The following is a 15,671-nucleotide window of genomic DNA, read 5'->3' as shown; positions in this document are numbered from 1 at the left end:
AAGGGAGGATATAAACAATGCCTCTGACGTTCCAAAATGTAGAAGACCCATGAACAGTGCACGCACAATGATAACCAACAAGATGGCGGAGCGGCCGCTGTGCGGCGACACAGTTGGAAGGTAGCTCGGGGCGGTTCTCTCTCTCGGTGCTGTGTGCAGTACCAGTGTGACTGTGTCGGGCCGGCCGCCGGAGTAGGCAGCATGGTGCAGGCCTGGTATATGGATGACTCGGAGGAGGACCAGAGGAAACCCCACCGGCTGCAGCCTGAGTGCCCGGTGCCAGCGGAGGAGCTGAGGTCGCTGGGGGTGCACTCCTACCAGGTGAGGCAGCTGTTATATAACTGTTCCCCAACGTTCCATCTGCTATCGCGGGACGGTCTACTGCTGCTGCCGCCACACAGCTGGGTGACCACGTGTTCCTGTTCTCCTGATAATTGTCACTAATTACTGCAGCCTGATAAATGTCAGTAAGCTATGCAATGTGTCAGTATGGGCAAATAGATCTCTGCAACAACTCTCCTGCACCTTAGGGGCCTATGTATATCTTAGGGGCAAATATTAACACAGCAACAGCAATTTTCACAGCAAATTTTTCATATTGTATAAACATGCCCCCGGCTATGTACTAAGTAGGGTCAGTAGTAGAGTTACAGCCCCAGTGTGGTCGGTGGAGCAAGACTGTGTGACCATTCGTGCCGTGCTGAACTATGTGGCTGGCACAGTCGCTGCCCATGGTCCATGTTAAGGTGTGTACACACGGGAGCAATATTGTGTGAATCGCTGGGAATATGGTCGCTGAGCGACCATATTGCCAGTGATTTGGAGCGCAGATTGCGATAAATCGCCAGCTGCGCGCTCCCGTGTGCACAGCCTAATGGTCGCAGGAGCATGCTCCTGCGACCAGCGGCTTTCCCCGCGATCGCTGTGCCGGGAGGTCAGCGCCGGGGAGATCAGCGTTGATCTCCCCAGCCCCGTGCGGCTGCTCCCTCCGTTCAAAGTGACAGCAGCAGCGTGTGCTGCTGCTGCACTCCCCCTCCGCCCCGTAGCAGTGTCTCCTTTTCATCGCTGATGAAAAGGAGACCCTGAGCAATATGATTGCTGGGGATATATTGCTAGCAATATATCCCCAGCAATCATATTTCCCCGTGTGTACACAGCATCAATGTCAGGGTGTAGTACCAGACCAGTCTGGACTGCTGCAGCTGCTACAACGCCTGCGTAGTGTCCCTCAGTCTGTACAGCCATCTCCAGGTGGGATGTGCCAACTTACGGTACATTACACCTCCACTTATCGCATATGTACTAACCAATGCGATTAGTTCTGTAAAAGGCAGATCTTATCGGTCGATGTGCTCCAGGGGTCTGGACTTTCGGGTCTGTGACCTGGGAGTCCCTCTGCGCTTGTATAGGTCCCTCTGGAACAATGTATAGGTCGACATGAAAATGGGCACCATGTGTGTTTGATTATTTTCTCCCATATTTTGCACACAAAAAAAGAGTACATTCTGGAAATCTTTGGTTTTCTGAGTAATTTTGATAACGCATATTTGGATAAGAGATACTCAACCTGTATTTATTATTATATACAGAATATCCAGTCTCTTACATGGTTATATAAGTAATAATTATTATTGTGGGTTGTTTTTTTCCTTCGCACATTGCAGTCAGGCATATGACCAAGTCATAAGACTGTCTCAGCTTTCAAATCCCAAAGTTACTTTTGTATCTGGAACAAACCATTTTGTAATGCAAGGGGTACCAATATACTTATTTGTTTGCATGCTGGATAAATACTGCCTGCTTTTGCATGTACTGTAGCCCTCACTTTCTGAATAACTAACTTTTAGTTTTTAAATTGCAAATTTGGTTAGAGCTAGGAAGCGTCCCCTCTCGCATATAAATCTGCATCCAGTGTAAAGGTACGTACACACAGGGGGGAGATATATTGCTTGCAATATATTACTGAGCAATATATTGCTCAGTGTCTCCTTTGCATCAGTGACCAGAGATGGTCGCTGATGAAAAGGAACCTCTGCTGGGGGTGCCGCAGAGGTAATTAGCTGGTCGCAGGAGCAAGCTCCTGCGACCAGCGATTACAATGGGGCAGAAAACGGGAGTGCGCACCCGGCGATTTATCGCTGGGGCACACTTCCATCACTGGCAATATGGTCGCCTGCGACCATATTCCCAGCGATTATAGCCCATATCGCCCCCGTGTGTACACAGCATAACACTGTTTTACTAAGCTGCAACATTACTCGCTCTTTTTTGCTTTATTTCACAATTCAGTATCAACTAAGGTTGACCATGAATCGGTTATCCATCGATAGTGTGAAACCATCGGCAAGGGACTCCTTGTTGGTTTCACCCACTGATGGTCATCCCTGCTTTACATGATTAGAATTAGAACCTGGGACGGATCTTCACGGGAGTGTCAGGAGCAGACGAAGTAAAAAGAATATTTGTTGCTTCTGCATCATCGATGGTGGGAAAACAGCCGGTTCTCCCCATCGATGGCAAAAAAAAAATCAACATTGGTGGTAGACCATCAATAACTTAGAATCGTCGATGGAGATCCCTAGAATCAGCCAGTGTTGCGCAGTTACCGATAGCCCGATACGTGTACCACCATTTTGCAAAATGAGCCAGAACCATTACAGAGTCTACACTTGATGACAACTGTAGCAGACAGATCTGCCTCCTGTTTGGAAAGTCTATGTGATTGATAACCACTTTCTGTTTTTAGCTTTAGGATGCAGAGTAATTGACTGTGAATGACTACGATTAATAAATTAATTTGCTCTGGATGGCTCATTAGCTGGAGCTCCAAGTTACCTGGCATAGTGACACCATTATAATTTACTGATGATGATTTCCCAGCACCCGGATCTAATGCAATTTGCACTTGTAGTATTTTGATTGTAAAGGAAAATTATTTTGTTGTGTTAAGCTTCTGTAATAGATATTTAGGGAAATCCATCATCGGAAATGTGCATAATATGCTAACCAATATTTCCTGCCCCGGGGCCAGACACTTCTGATTTCTCACATTCTTGTTATACTGTTGTTGTGTTACACAGACAATCTAGTATTTTTCTTCAGTTGCCATCGATGGTGATAACTAATTACGGATGTGCTGAGTCTAGAACGGCCAATTGTCGTGAAGTAGACAATTGGCCGTTCTAGACTCTTCTGGAATAGTTCATTTTTAATCTCATATAATAAAAGCTAACGCTGCTGCCCACCTCTATAGGGTATGGGGGGAACTCAAAACCTTTGCCCTGCCAAATAGCCCTCCCCGCATCTCCTCATGTTCTGCCTTGTTCCGCATGTTGGTACCATCCTTGTCCTCCCATTCTGTTCCTCTTGTCACTCCCTCCTCCGCAACATCGTCATAAGGGAAAACCTTAAATAGTTATCTCCGCGTGCTGCCCTGCCCTGAAGAGGTTTAAGTCTGTTACTCCCCTTCCCCTTATTTGTACATCCGCTCTGATTGTTCAGCTAGGCATAATGTGTATGTATGCGTAGGGATGGCCATCGACCATCAAGAATTTGAAATAATCGATGGTTTATGGCTGAAGTTGAATACTTTTGCCATCGATGTAGGAGAACCAGATTGTTTCCCTACATTGACGGCACAGGTGTCAGGACACAGCATAGGCCCGCCCCACCTTCTGATTGGCCCACGGGTCAGTCAGTAAAAGAAAATTGATGATAAAACTATTGATGGTTACCCAGTACATACTGCAACCAGCCATCGCTAGTAAACTATCACCAATATCATCTGTCACTGCCAACTATGCTTCTCTTTTCTGCTGACTGTAATAAAAATGTCTCCTTTCCTTTTTCCTGTCACAGTTGGATGCTGATAATTACGAGACTGACCCAGAGCTGGCCAAGATTCGGAAAGAGAACAATTACTCTTGGATGGATATAATCACTATACATAAAGACACGCTGCCCAATTATGAGCAGAAGGTAAATTATACTCGGCTGCCATTACCATAACCACTTGCAGCCACAGTGCAGGACATCCCATGTATCGTTGAACAGTTTTACAGAATTTCAGTTTTTTCCTGCCCCCTACAGTCCATGTGAGCTTAAAGTCGGACACACATCAGAACGACATGGATTGGAACAATTCTTCAACCAATCGAGCGTACACACTGTATGATCTTGCAAACAACCAATTTATCGCATTGTTTGATCATATACTATTTATCGTTGCTCTTGTACACATCGGAACAGTAACTGCCAAGGGGGTGGCCCTTTCAGAGGCCAAATCGGACAGACAAATCGCCTGGTTGTCCGATTGGTCATACACACAGCATGCAGCAGTGCCAACCAGAGGATGTTGCATACCATTTAAGATGTAGCCGATTTGACATTTCATTGCGGCAAATTTTACCGTTATCCCCACCCTAACACTACATCTTAAATTGTTAATTATAGAGTCATCTTTACAGAATGTAAGCTCTCATGAGCAGGGCCCTCTCTCCTTCTGTGCCTTTCTTAGAATATATAAAGCTCTGCCACCCTGATAATTGCTTCAGTGTCCTGTCCCCTGGTGCAACTATCCATATTAACCATGTACTTGTCCTAAACTGTCTTGTGCTGTAATTTGTTATGTGTTTTTGATTATAACTATGCTCTGTAAAGCGCTGCGGAATCTGTGTGCGCTATATAAGAAACTGTTAATAAATAATAAATAAATGACATCTGATATATTTTTTAAGCAGAAGAACAGTGCCAGATGTCAGTGTGGTCCAGCACATGACGGTATAAGTTATGCTTTTCCCCTGAGGCATTGCAGTTCATGTGATTGATAGGTTGATGAGATTGTTCACCCAGCCATCCGCTTGTAAAGAGCTACTCTGTCAGGATAATGCCTCATTTAGGCTTGAAACAGTGTTCCAGAGTAAAGTGGATGTTTATTTGTATCAGAGCCAGATTCTAGACCAAATATAGCCCGGGGCGACTTCTTTATGGGTGTTTAAGTCATGTGTGTAAAACTCCCATTGACACGCCTTGTGCAAATTGCAAAATTATTTTAAAAGTTCCTCAGGCCTAATTCAGAGTTTTGTACGCTTATACTATTGCAGTTGTATTTTCCAGGCTACAGCGCTGCGGATAGGCCTAATTCAGACCTGACCACTAATTGTGCGTATTGCACAAGGGATGAAAGCACCTGAAAAAATGTGTATGGTTGTAAATACAATCCCTGCGCAGTTTGAATGACAGGAAGCCGGCTTATTTTATTTCTTTTTTATGGAGGGGGGGGGGGGGTTTGTAATGGGTAACCTGATGTTTTCTGGGAGCGGTTGGGGAAACCGTTGGCGTGTCTGGGCGTTTTTGAGGAGGGTCTGTGCTGTGAGCGATGACCACTTACACCCTGTCTCATTCGCGGATGAAGGGTCAGACCTACTCACAACTGCACGGACAGCTGAAACTCTTAGATGGTTCGAATATTGCACATGGATTTGCAAATAAATGGCGATTAGCGATCCATTTGCAATTCTCTTGCAATTTAGCAAGGGGTGTTTTCTATTTCTGTCTGGGCAGCAGCTTTCTCCTCACAGTCCAATGCGAATACTCACATTAGCGATCCAAGCTGAATTAGGCCCAGTCCACTGTGAATATTCACATAAGGGATCCAAGCTGAATTAGGCTCAGTCCGCTGCAAATACTCACATTAGCGATCCATGCTGAATTAGGCCCAGTCTTAGCAAGTAACGCTGCCGCCTATAAATAAAGACACACGTACCGGCGGTATCGCAAGCTCATTCACAATTGTGTACAAAATCCCAGCTAATGTTGGATACACAGCCCAAAATACGGCCATGACCTACAGATGGAGTGCCTCTCATTCATTGCCAGATCCCAATAGCTGTTGGAGAGGCGCTCCATATGATGGGGACGCGCGAGCGTCTCAAACACACGTAAGTACTCGGCAGTAGGGAGCGGAATCCCTGCCCGTCTCCGCGTCAGGGAGATGGGCAGGGTTAAAGGGGGGGGGTTGCAGGGCACTACGCGAGGCTTAGACTGAGCATGTGAGCGCCGTGCGTGCCCGCCCCCTTCCGCTTGATGGCGAGTCCTGGCGGTTGGCTATAGGATCGCCAGGACCCGCAACAAGGAGAGCGGCTCCATCTGTACATCTTGACGCCACTCCCTGTTTTCAACCTCTCTGCGAGCACAATCGCAAAGGAACAATTACACAGGTACAGCGCACGTGCAGTCTGCCCATAGTCATTCAATGGTGAACACATCGGCATAGCGTGCAACTCGGGATCAAGGCCTTAGGCCTAGGAGGAAATTTACTAAAGCTTCTGAAAATAGGTTATGTTGCCCATAGCAACCATTTCTCCATTTCATCCTAGAAAATGACTGATTGGTTGCTATGGCCAACAGCATCTCTTTATTTTTAGAAGTTTTAGTAAATTAACCCCATAGTGCCTACTGGCTAGCTGCTCCTATTGAGAGGTACAGTAAGGGACTATCCAAACTGTTAAGGCCCCCATACACTATGCCTGTATACTATGTGCACTATGCCATATATATCACTGTATATGTTTCTTCCTTCCAGTTGAAAATGTTTTATGAGGAGCACCTGCACCTAGACGACGAGATCCGATACATCCTAGAGGGGAGCGGTTACTTTGACGTGCGAGACCAGGAGAACCGATGGATCCGGATCTCTATGCAGAAAGGAGACATGATAACTCTCCCGGCTGGCATCTATCATCGCTTTACACTGGACGAAAACGTACGGATTTATTATTACAACCTAAAAGTGTTAGCATGGGACTGAATGTTCCTAACCCATTCCCGATTGGTGATTTACAAGTCACACATGTAAACACATCTACTGATATACATGTGATTGCTGAACTCAATAACGCAGGTATCCAAATTCTTGATCAGTGGAGAGGGCAGGAGCCATGTTGGTTGGCAAGCTCAGATAGACACATACAGTACCTTTCAGACAGTACTAGTCGATCTACAGTATATTAACTGGACCTAATAGCAGCCGGTTTCTTGTTGTGGTTATATCCACTTTCTGTTCTGATAATAGAGTACAATTACTGCGGTATCCAATTATCCCCATTAATCAGAGGCAGAGATTCTACAAGGCAATCTAGGGCCCAGCAGGTCCCTAGGAGCCCCATAAATATATCCTGGCCATCCAAAACATTCCCAGAGGAGTATTACGTGACTGCCGCATGATGTCATGACAACACATGGACCTGCCCACACTCCCAAAGTGCCTTTGATGCTCTTTGATAGGATAAAACAATATTTGTATGTAGGCAGTCACTTAACTTCATATGTGACACCGGTATTAAGCCTACTGCCAAAAGACCAAGAGCCCAATTAATATTTGTACGCAATGCCGATGATCACGCAGCTGAGCGTGTATAGGGAGAATGTGCATGCAGCAAGTTACTCTATTAAAGCCGCCTACAATCATCAGCAAAATATAGTGCTATAGAAATTGAGGAGGGCCCCAAACCAGTAGCTTGCTAGGGCCCCGTGAGGTCTAAATCCACCTCTGCCAATAATCCACCCCTCATGAAAGATTTAGAATTTTGTTTTTAACTTCCTATCCAATTGTTTTATGTGAAAATAAATAAAATCCAGGATCAGCTAGCATCAAGCACCTCTGACAAATTCAGACTATTACATATGCCCCAATGTCACATACCCAATTCTATCCATAGATCGTTTTATCTGTGCCGTTTAGAAGGATCTTGAGTAAAGCCTACATACATCCTTGTAATATACAGCGGGGCAAAAATATATTTGGACAGCCACCGATTGTGCAAGTTGACCCACTGAAAAAGATGAGAGGTCTGTAATTTTCATTATACAGATGGGGCAGGCCTCATCCTGGCTGGCGGATCACCAGAACGTCCCCGCTGGTGATCCGCCAGCAGCCTCGCCATCCATCAGACTGAGACGCGCGTGCGTCTCAATCTCCGTCGGCGAGGCGACGGAAACCCTGTCTGTCTCCGCCTCAGGGAGACGGACAGGGTTAGGGGGGGGTGCTGGCAGGCGGCGGGGACCCCGGGTTACCAACGACAAGCCGGCGGGGACCCGGGAGAGCGGATGGAAGCGCCGTCGGAAGCGGACGTGCGCGCGCGTCCCCTTCTCGCCATCGATATGGCGGCTGGCGTCGCCATCACCATCCCCTGCCAAGATGGGACCTGCCCCATCTGTAGGTACCATTCAAATGTGAGAGACAGAATATGGGGGGAAAAAAACACAGGAAATCACATTGTATGATTTTTAAACAATTTATTTGTATGTTCTTGCTTGGACAATCACACAGTTGCTGCGAGCGACGTTGGCATTTTTAATGGATATTTTGAGGATATCTCACAGCAACGTTGGCACTCAAAGGGCAAAATAGCACCTGGTGGTGTGGGGTTGACAATACATTATGGGAGATACCATAGTAGAAGCTGTAAAATAGTTGTCTTTAATTGATATATTGTAATGCCCTAATCTAGGGGTTCCCAAATTTTTTTGAATCTCGTTGGCGCCCTGGAGTTTCAGAATGCTTTTCAGGGCACCCCATCGCCAAAAGGTTCTTATTCAAAAATTTAGAAAAAAACATTAAATTAATTAAATTGTTTTTAGATGTCATACTTTACTGTAGGTTTTACTGTGCGGAGAGAGACAAGATTTGCCTTTGTTTGTTCACATAGTGGGCGGTATTCAATGAGCCTGATTCGCCATGCTTTTATGGCGAATTTGTGCTGTTTGGCGAATTTTTGACAAAAACGGTGAATCACCCTATTCAATGACCACATGGCGAATACATTTGAAGGTTTTTTTCGCCATGATTCACCGAGTAGCAATCGCTATCTTTTTATGGCGAAGTGGAATGTGAACTTTTAAAATAAAGTGTTTTGTTTTTTACATTTGGTGTCAAAAAATCAGGAATTTTATTCTGAGGAGGGGCATGCTATTTTTATTCATGTGCTGTAAGCACATGAATATATATTTAATTTTAAAAATAATATATTTTTTTTATTATTTTTTTTTACACATCAGCCAGCAGGGGGCGCCGGAGCCGAGCCGCTCATTACATATTCATATATTCACTGCACGATCGTTATGATCGTGTGTAGTGAATATACGCTCCCCTGCTGGCACCCCCGGGGGGGCAGCCTGTGCTGCCTGGCACCCGGGGAGCCCACCTAACCCCCACAAACGCTCTGGGGCAGGCAGAGAGACTTCCATCTCTCTGCCTGGCACCGTCCTGAGGCTCCCTGCGGCATACGCCGCAGGAGCTCATATTCGCCAGTCAGGGGCAGCGAGCCCCTGACTCGTTGAATACCGGAGCCCGCCGGCTCCGGAACGTGGCGAATGTGCAGCGAATCCTAAAAAGGATTCGCTGCACCTCGCAGGTATTCTCATTGAATACCGCCCATTGTATTATTAAAAGCCACCTTCACTGTTTTTGCCTATTACATTGACCATAAATAAGTCCCCCCTGCAAGTGGCCCAAGGCATCCCTGGGTGCCATGGCACACAGTTTGGGAATCACTGCCCTAAACTATGGGGGACTTCCGTGCCTTTATAATCAGAGCTGGCGTTTTGCTTTTTAATCCTCCCTACGTCTCAGTCCCAAACCATTGATCTGCCAGTTATTAACTCAGTGCATCTCCTCACCTATTGGAGGTATTAAATATATGACTGTGGATACAGAGGTCTTATGGCCAGGAAATCCTCAGCAGAAAACCCCCATTTATATTTTTGGCCATTTTACCTTACTTCACATAAATAAAGAGATGTGTTTATAATATAATATTAAAACAAAAACTAGAGAAATACAGTAGCACACAGTTTTACTGATTTTACATTTACAAGTTATCAATGACCAAACCAATACATTTAGTGGCAGAAACTCCTGTCAGGTCAGAAGGTGTGGTATATACATTCTACGGGGTACGGTCATTAGGTCGACAGGCAACAAGGTCGACATGGGTCTAGGTTGACAGGTCATTAGGTTGACACAAGCATTAGGTCGACATGGGGTTTTTTCACTGTTTTTTGAGCCGGCATGTGCCGAGAGGCTGTATTTCATACCCTACCATCCACTAGGGAATGTTGGGAGAATACAATAGTGTGCCGAGCGTAGTGAGGCACCGCGCCCCAAGCATAGCGAGCGCAGCGGTGCACTTCAAACAGTAGTACAAGGGTGCAGGTGTTCCCTCTAATGGCGCCTTAAAAGGATTTTACGTCCCTTTTTATTGAGGGACGGTTCTCTTCTCCGCAGTAGTTGAATCAATTCAATATCACAAGCACAAAAACCATACGTTCCTCCAAGACTAGGAGCGTCGCCTCTTCTCCAAATGATAGACCGCATATAACACAATGACCTTATTTCAGAGGGGTGAATAACTGAATCCTCCTCCAGAATTTCTCAGAGTGGTACCGAAAACAAAAGAGAGAATGGTATATAGTGTAATACCATTTTATTTCATGACAAACATACAAATACATGGAATATAGAATACAAAAAGTGGCCAATTACCCAGATGGTGGAGAATAGGAGAGAGGGTAATCCCAGGATAAACTCCTCCAGATCAGGTTAAGCATCCACAGTGCCATGACATAAGAAACTAGAGCTCCGAACGCGTTTTTGACAGTCACTACGGGCTTTCCCAAGGAGAGTGTCTCCTTGAGAAAGACCGTAGTGACAGTCGAAAACGCGTAGCAGTAACATTTTACATGTACTATGAAAAGTGTTTCTCTGACGTTGTAACCTTTTCAAGTCCAATGTCTAGTCAGGCTCAACAGCCCTAGCGCTAGTAGCAGAACCAATGGTGAGCCACTTTAAAATAAGAACATCAACATCGTTCAACATTCAATGTAGAAGATTTTTTGATAAGCAATTAAAATGAATTTAAACCGTAATGTTTGAATTGCAAAAAAAATTATATATATATATATATATATATATATATATATTTGGGCTGCAAATAAATCCACCAATGAGTTCTATCATAGGGAACACAATAACTCCGCACTGTGAAACTATCGGAAGGAGATGTGGTATGTTATGTGTAGTTGCTTTACTTGTACTCCCCGGATTTTAAGGTCATTCTTTGTTGTCTCTTTTCCTCTCTAGGACTACATCAAAGCAATGAGACTGTTTGTTGGGGAACCCGTCTGGACACCGTACAACCGCCCAGCTGACAACTATGAGGCTCGTGCAAAATATCTACAGTTTTTGACCCAAACTGCTTAAGGGGGGGGATTCAATTTGACACTTTAATTTGGGCTAAGTGATCCCTGGGGTTATCCAATTAGTCCCCCAAAGGCTTCCCATAGGCTGCAATTAACAGACCTGAAAATAAATTCCACCGAAATACCCAGGAACTTATTTTGAATTCTATTGGTTAATGCCCAAAAAACAGGTAAAAAAAGGGGGAGCTTTAATTGATTATTTGGGCATTGAAGCTCAAGCCTACCCCCATTTTTTCAGTGCTAATTAATTCCCCCCACTAAGCCTGTAATAAAATATTTAATCACGTACTAAAGAAAGAATAATTACCGTAACATTCCAATGATACTGAGCAATACACTACATGGGTGTTACCTAGAATCCAGATGATAACGGTTCTTTAAAATGACTGTTGATAGATTATATCTACATATCTCCGGCGTGGATGACCTGCAGCTTGTCGCTATTGAGAGGGGCTGGCGGCCTGTGGATGACTTGTGGCTGTTAGTAAAGGAGGTTGGAGGGCAGCGGGAGATAGAGCGGTCCAGGCCCTCCCCTCTGTCAGAGCGTAAGGGCCCAGGAGAGTTGTCCCCCGTAGCACACCCCCCCCCCCCCCCCCCCAAAAAAAAAATATATCCATCTGTCTCACTGATCGCATTATACAGCTGTGTATGTCATCTAATTTGGGCCCATCCCCTACCTGCAGTGGATGCAGCTATTCCGTGGTCTGTACCATTATGCAGTAGGTTGGGCCTGTGATCAGTGACAGCAGCCTGCACACCTAGAGATACCTCCAATATAAAAATGTACTTAATCAGAACACACTTACATCACGGTCACAGACATATAGTGCCTTAAGTCAGTAAAGGGTTAAAGCAGAATGAGTTCTCAGAAACCAGCTGTATGTGCGACTTGGAGGCATAAAGGAATAACTCCCGGTGGGCATTGGTTGTACAGATGTAACCTGTAATTCATTTCTGCTACATTGACATTTCATAGCGCACTATATATAGAATGTCTGACAGAGCGACGCGGATGCGTTAGTCGGGTGGGAAGGAAACTGGAGCGTGAGACATTGTGCGCATCGCTTCGTGCTCCAGCGCCCTGCGTGGCGGTTACCTCATTGCTGCTTGGAACGCACCTTATTTCTCTCTATATAATCTGTAGAGATGTCACTATATGGTGTTTCTGGGGACTGGTTTTCTGGTCAGAAATAAAGTATATATATTTCTCATGATGTGTCTGGTTATTGGCTGATATACAACAGCCAGGTCCCATTAGCAATGTGCAGGACAGTATTCCCTCCAGTCTCTCTCGCAGGGGCTCCCGCTGCCTATAACATAACGGTAGAAGGTCGACAGGTCAACATATGAAAAAGATAGACAAGGGTTTAGGTGGACATGTTCAAAAAGTTGACACAACCAAAATGTCGACATGAGTTTCTCATGGGTTTTTTTTTTTACCAAAAAAAACCGACTTGTTCACCCTTTACCATCCCAGCGGGTATAATGGTGTGCCGAGTGCAGAGAGGCACTTTGCTGGCATTGCAAGCACACACAGTACACTAATATGGTGTCCATGTCGACATGAACACAAATTTTATTTTTAAAACCCACGTCGACCTATTACCATACCGACCGCTTGCTGGTGTTGGCCTCTTGTACAAGGTCGACATGCATTGGATCGACACTTGAAATAGGTCAACATGGGTAAGGTCGACAGGGTTGGAAGGTTGACAAGCATTAGGCTGATAATGGGAAGGTCGACAGTCAAAAGGTTGACATGAATTTTTCACCTTTTGGGGGGAGCTGACATGTGCCGACAGGCGGTATCTCATGCCCTACCATCCACTGTGGCGTGGTGGGAGAACAAAATAGTGTGTAAGGCACAGTGCCCAAAGCATGGCGAGCAATGTGAGGGTACGTGGTACACTCAGACGGGGTTGACATTCGTGAAAAACGCATATTGGCCTTTTGACTGTCGACCACCCCATGTCGACTTTCCGACCTTAGCCATGTCAACCTATTTCAGATGTCGGCATAAGGCGTGTCGACCCAATGCTTGATGACCCATACCCAACCAGAGGCCAGTGTGGCACTTGGCAATGCTGGCTATAAGCCCCCAGGCCGGTCTGGCAGATTGCCTGTGGTACAGCCTCCTGGTGTTGTAAGGTAATGCTGTCCTGTTGTACCCCGTTCTCACTGCTAGACAAATTCCCAGGTCTAACGTGTCGACGCGGTAAATTGACTTTTAACATGGGTTTTTTTTTCCCCAGTGTGAACGGGTCAACCAGTGTCAAAATTCCTGGGTCTCCAACCCTGCTTTTTACCTGGATTTGAGATCCGGGTATGCAGACACTAGTTGACCTGTTCACACTGCAAAAAAAAAAAAGTGTTAAAAGGCAAATTACCGGGTAGAACTGCTTCACCCAGGAATTTGCCTTAGCAGTGAGAACAGGGGTCAGTTGGTGGAGTCCCCGGCATTAAAATGCTGGGTAAAAGCCGGGTATTTCACACGAGTAGTGTGAACACGGCATTACTGACCCTGCACAGGTATAACATTATACAGCCGATGCTTCTGCTGACACGAGTAGTGTGAACACGGCATTACTGACCCTGCACAGGTATAACATTATACAGCCGATGCTTCTGCTGCCATTCATTCTTGCACACCACAGATTACAATACAGGGATCTTTTTCTTAAGCATCCTGGTAAACATTCACTATGTAAAAACACCTGTATATAAATCATCTATATCTATATATTTAGTGTCCATTTGTGTATATCCGAAATACTGCCATCTATTGGCAGCGAATTAAACTACATCTCTTTCTCACACATACACAGAGGCGATCACAAGGTAGCAGACTAGCATTTGGAGCATTGGCTTCAGGCTGGGTTACTGGTATGCTGCATAATGATGTAACATAAAGCAGATACTATACAGTAACCACACACTACAGGGGTCCTTACCATGGCAGTGTAAGTCAGGGATAAGGGACAGGTCACCATATATCAGTGATGACTAACCTTGACACTCCAGAAGTTGTTGAAGTACACATCCCAGAATGCCCTGCTACAGTTTTGCTATTTGGCCATGCTAAAACTGATGCAGGGCATGCTGGGATGTGTAGTTCAACAGCAGCTGGAGTGTCAAGGTTAGCCATCAATGTCATATTGAATGATCACTGCTTAGCAGGAAGCATGAAACCTTCATACCTGTGGTCATACACTGCTCCTGAGTTCAATGTAGGGTACTTGTGTATTATAGCGGCGCCCCCGATTTCCATTGCGCAATGTTTTAATCGCATACCATGCACCCGATGGCATGCGATGTGACGCGATTTTTGCCCCCTATACGATGAAAGATTGTATAAGCACCCTAAAGGGTGCTTTTAAGCACCGTAATGGGTGCTTACAATGTTAAATGCACCCCCACACCACCCCCCCACTATAAACGTGAACCCGAAGCGTGGCGAGCGGCGGCGGTACGCGTCCTCCGACCTTTTCATACCCCCACTATCCACGTCGGCGTGGAGTTGAGAATAGAAAGTGTGGCGAGCCACCGAGCCTGAAGCGTGGCGAGGGGACGCGGATACCTTCACAGGTATCGGAGTCCCCTCGTGGCCTTCACAGGTATGCGCATGCGCTCGCCACACTTCGGGCTCGGTGGCTCGCTGCGCTCGCCACACTTTCTGTTCTCAACTCCACGCCGACGTGGATAGTGGGGGTATGAAAATGTCGGAGGACGCGTACCGCCGCCCCTCGCTGGCTCGCCACGCTTCGGGTTCACGTTTATAGTGGGGGGGTGGCGGGGGGGGGGTGCATTTAACATTGTAAGCACCCATTAGGGTGCTTATACAATGTTTCATCGCATCGCATTGTATGCCATATGCAATGTCATACAATTTTAAAATTGTATGGCATTGTACAATATCGCGTCGCATCGCATACCATCGTATGCCTTATGATATACGATGCGATGGGCGCCGCCAAAATACACAAGTACCCAATGTAGAACTGCAACAATAGGTAATAAGCTGTATCACATGCTCACGGGTCAAAGGTCTCTACTGGACATAAACATCACCATGAACGTTGGACACATCCTGTAAGTTACAATTTAGGGGTCGATCTGATTAGTTGCGATTAATCATCCAGCCAGAATTCGCTGCCCCAGAGGGTATTGAGCAGTTTCAGGCTGAAATCAGTCTGTGAACAGTGTGAAATCGGGAGCCATTGGCGGCAGTTAAATACTGCTGGAAGCGCACCCTTCGCAGTTAATAGGATCGACCCCCAAAGTACGTGGGTAGCGCACCACTGCAAGTGTGACAGCGGCGAATAGGTGGTCTAAGGTGCTGAGAGGAACCCAGGTAATGTGAAGATACATAACCCCCTGTGGAATAGTGGAGCACATGTCTGGCTCTGATACAC

General features: G+C 45.8%; 1 protein-coding gene across 1 annotated transcript; it reads left to right on the top strand.

Moving 5' to 3' along the window:
* The first annotated feature begins 21 nt into the window (after positions 1-21).
* On the top strand, positions 22-12,470 carry ADI1 (acireductone dioxygenase 1). Its single transcript, XM_083178490.1, has 4 exons — positions 22-321; positions 3,859-3,978; positions 6,584-6,763; positions 11,141-12,470. Exons 1-4 carry the CDS (start codon positions 202-204, stop codon positions 11,258-11,260), a joined length of 540 nt encoding a protein of 179 aa, XP_083034616.1. The 5' UTR covers positions 22-201; the 3' UTR covers positions 11,261-12,470.
* The last annotated feature ends 3,201 nt before the right edge of the window (positions 12,471-15,671 follow it).

The sequence above is a fragment of the Crinia signifera genome, chromosome 3 (assembly GCF_055691185.1).
Source record: "Crinia signifera chromosome 3, ASM5569118v1, whole genome shotgun sequence".
NCBI lineage: Eukaryota > Metazoa > Chordata > Amphibia > Anura > Myobatrachidae > Crinia > Crinia signifera.
Note: the sequence above shows the minus strand (reverse complement) of the source record. Positions and strands in the feature narration are given on the sequence as shown.

What these genes read in the sequence shown, in the direction of transcription:
- ADI1 (XM_083178490.1), top strand. Translation starts at nt 202, where the DNA reads ATGGTGCAGGCCTGGTATATGGATGACTCGGAGGAGGACCAGAGGAAA. An exon ending in TGCCCAATTATGAGCAGAAG is followed by an intron (nt 3,979 to 6,583) that starts GTAAATTATACT and finishes TCTTCCTTCCAG; the next exon opens with TTGAAAATGTTTTATGAGGA. An exon ending in GCTTTACACTGGACGAAAAC is followed by an intron (nt 6,764 to 11,140) that starts GTACGGATTTAT and finishes TTTCCTCTCTAG; the next exon opens with GACTACATCAAAGCAATGAG.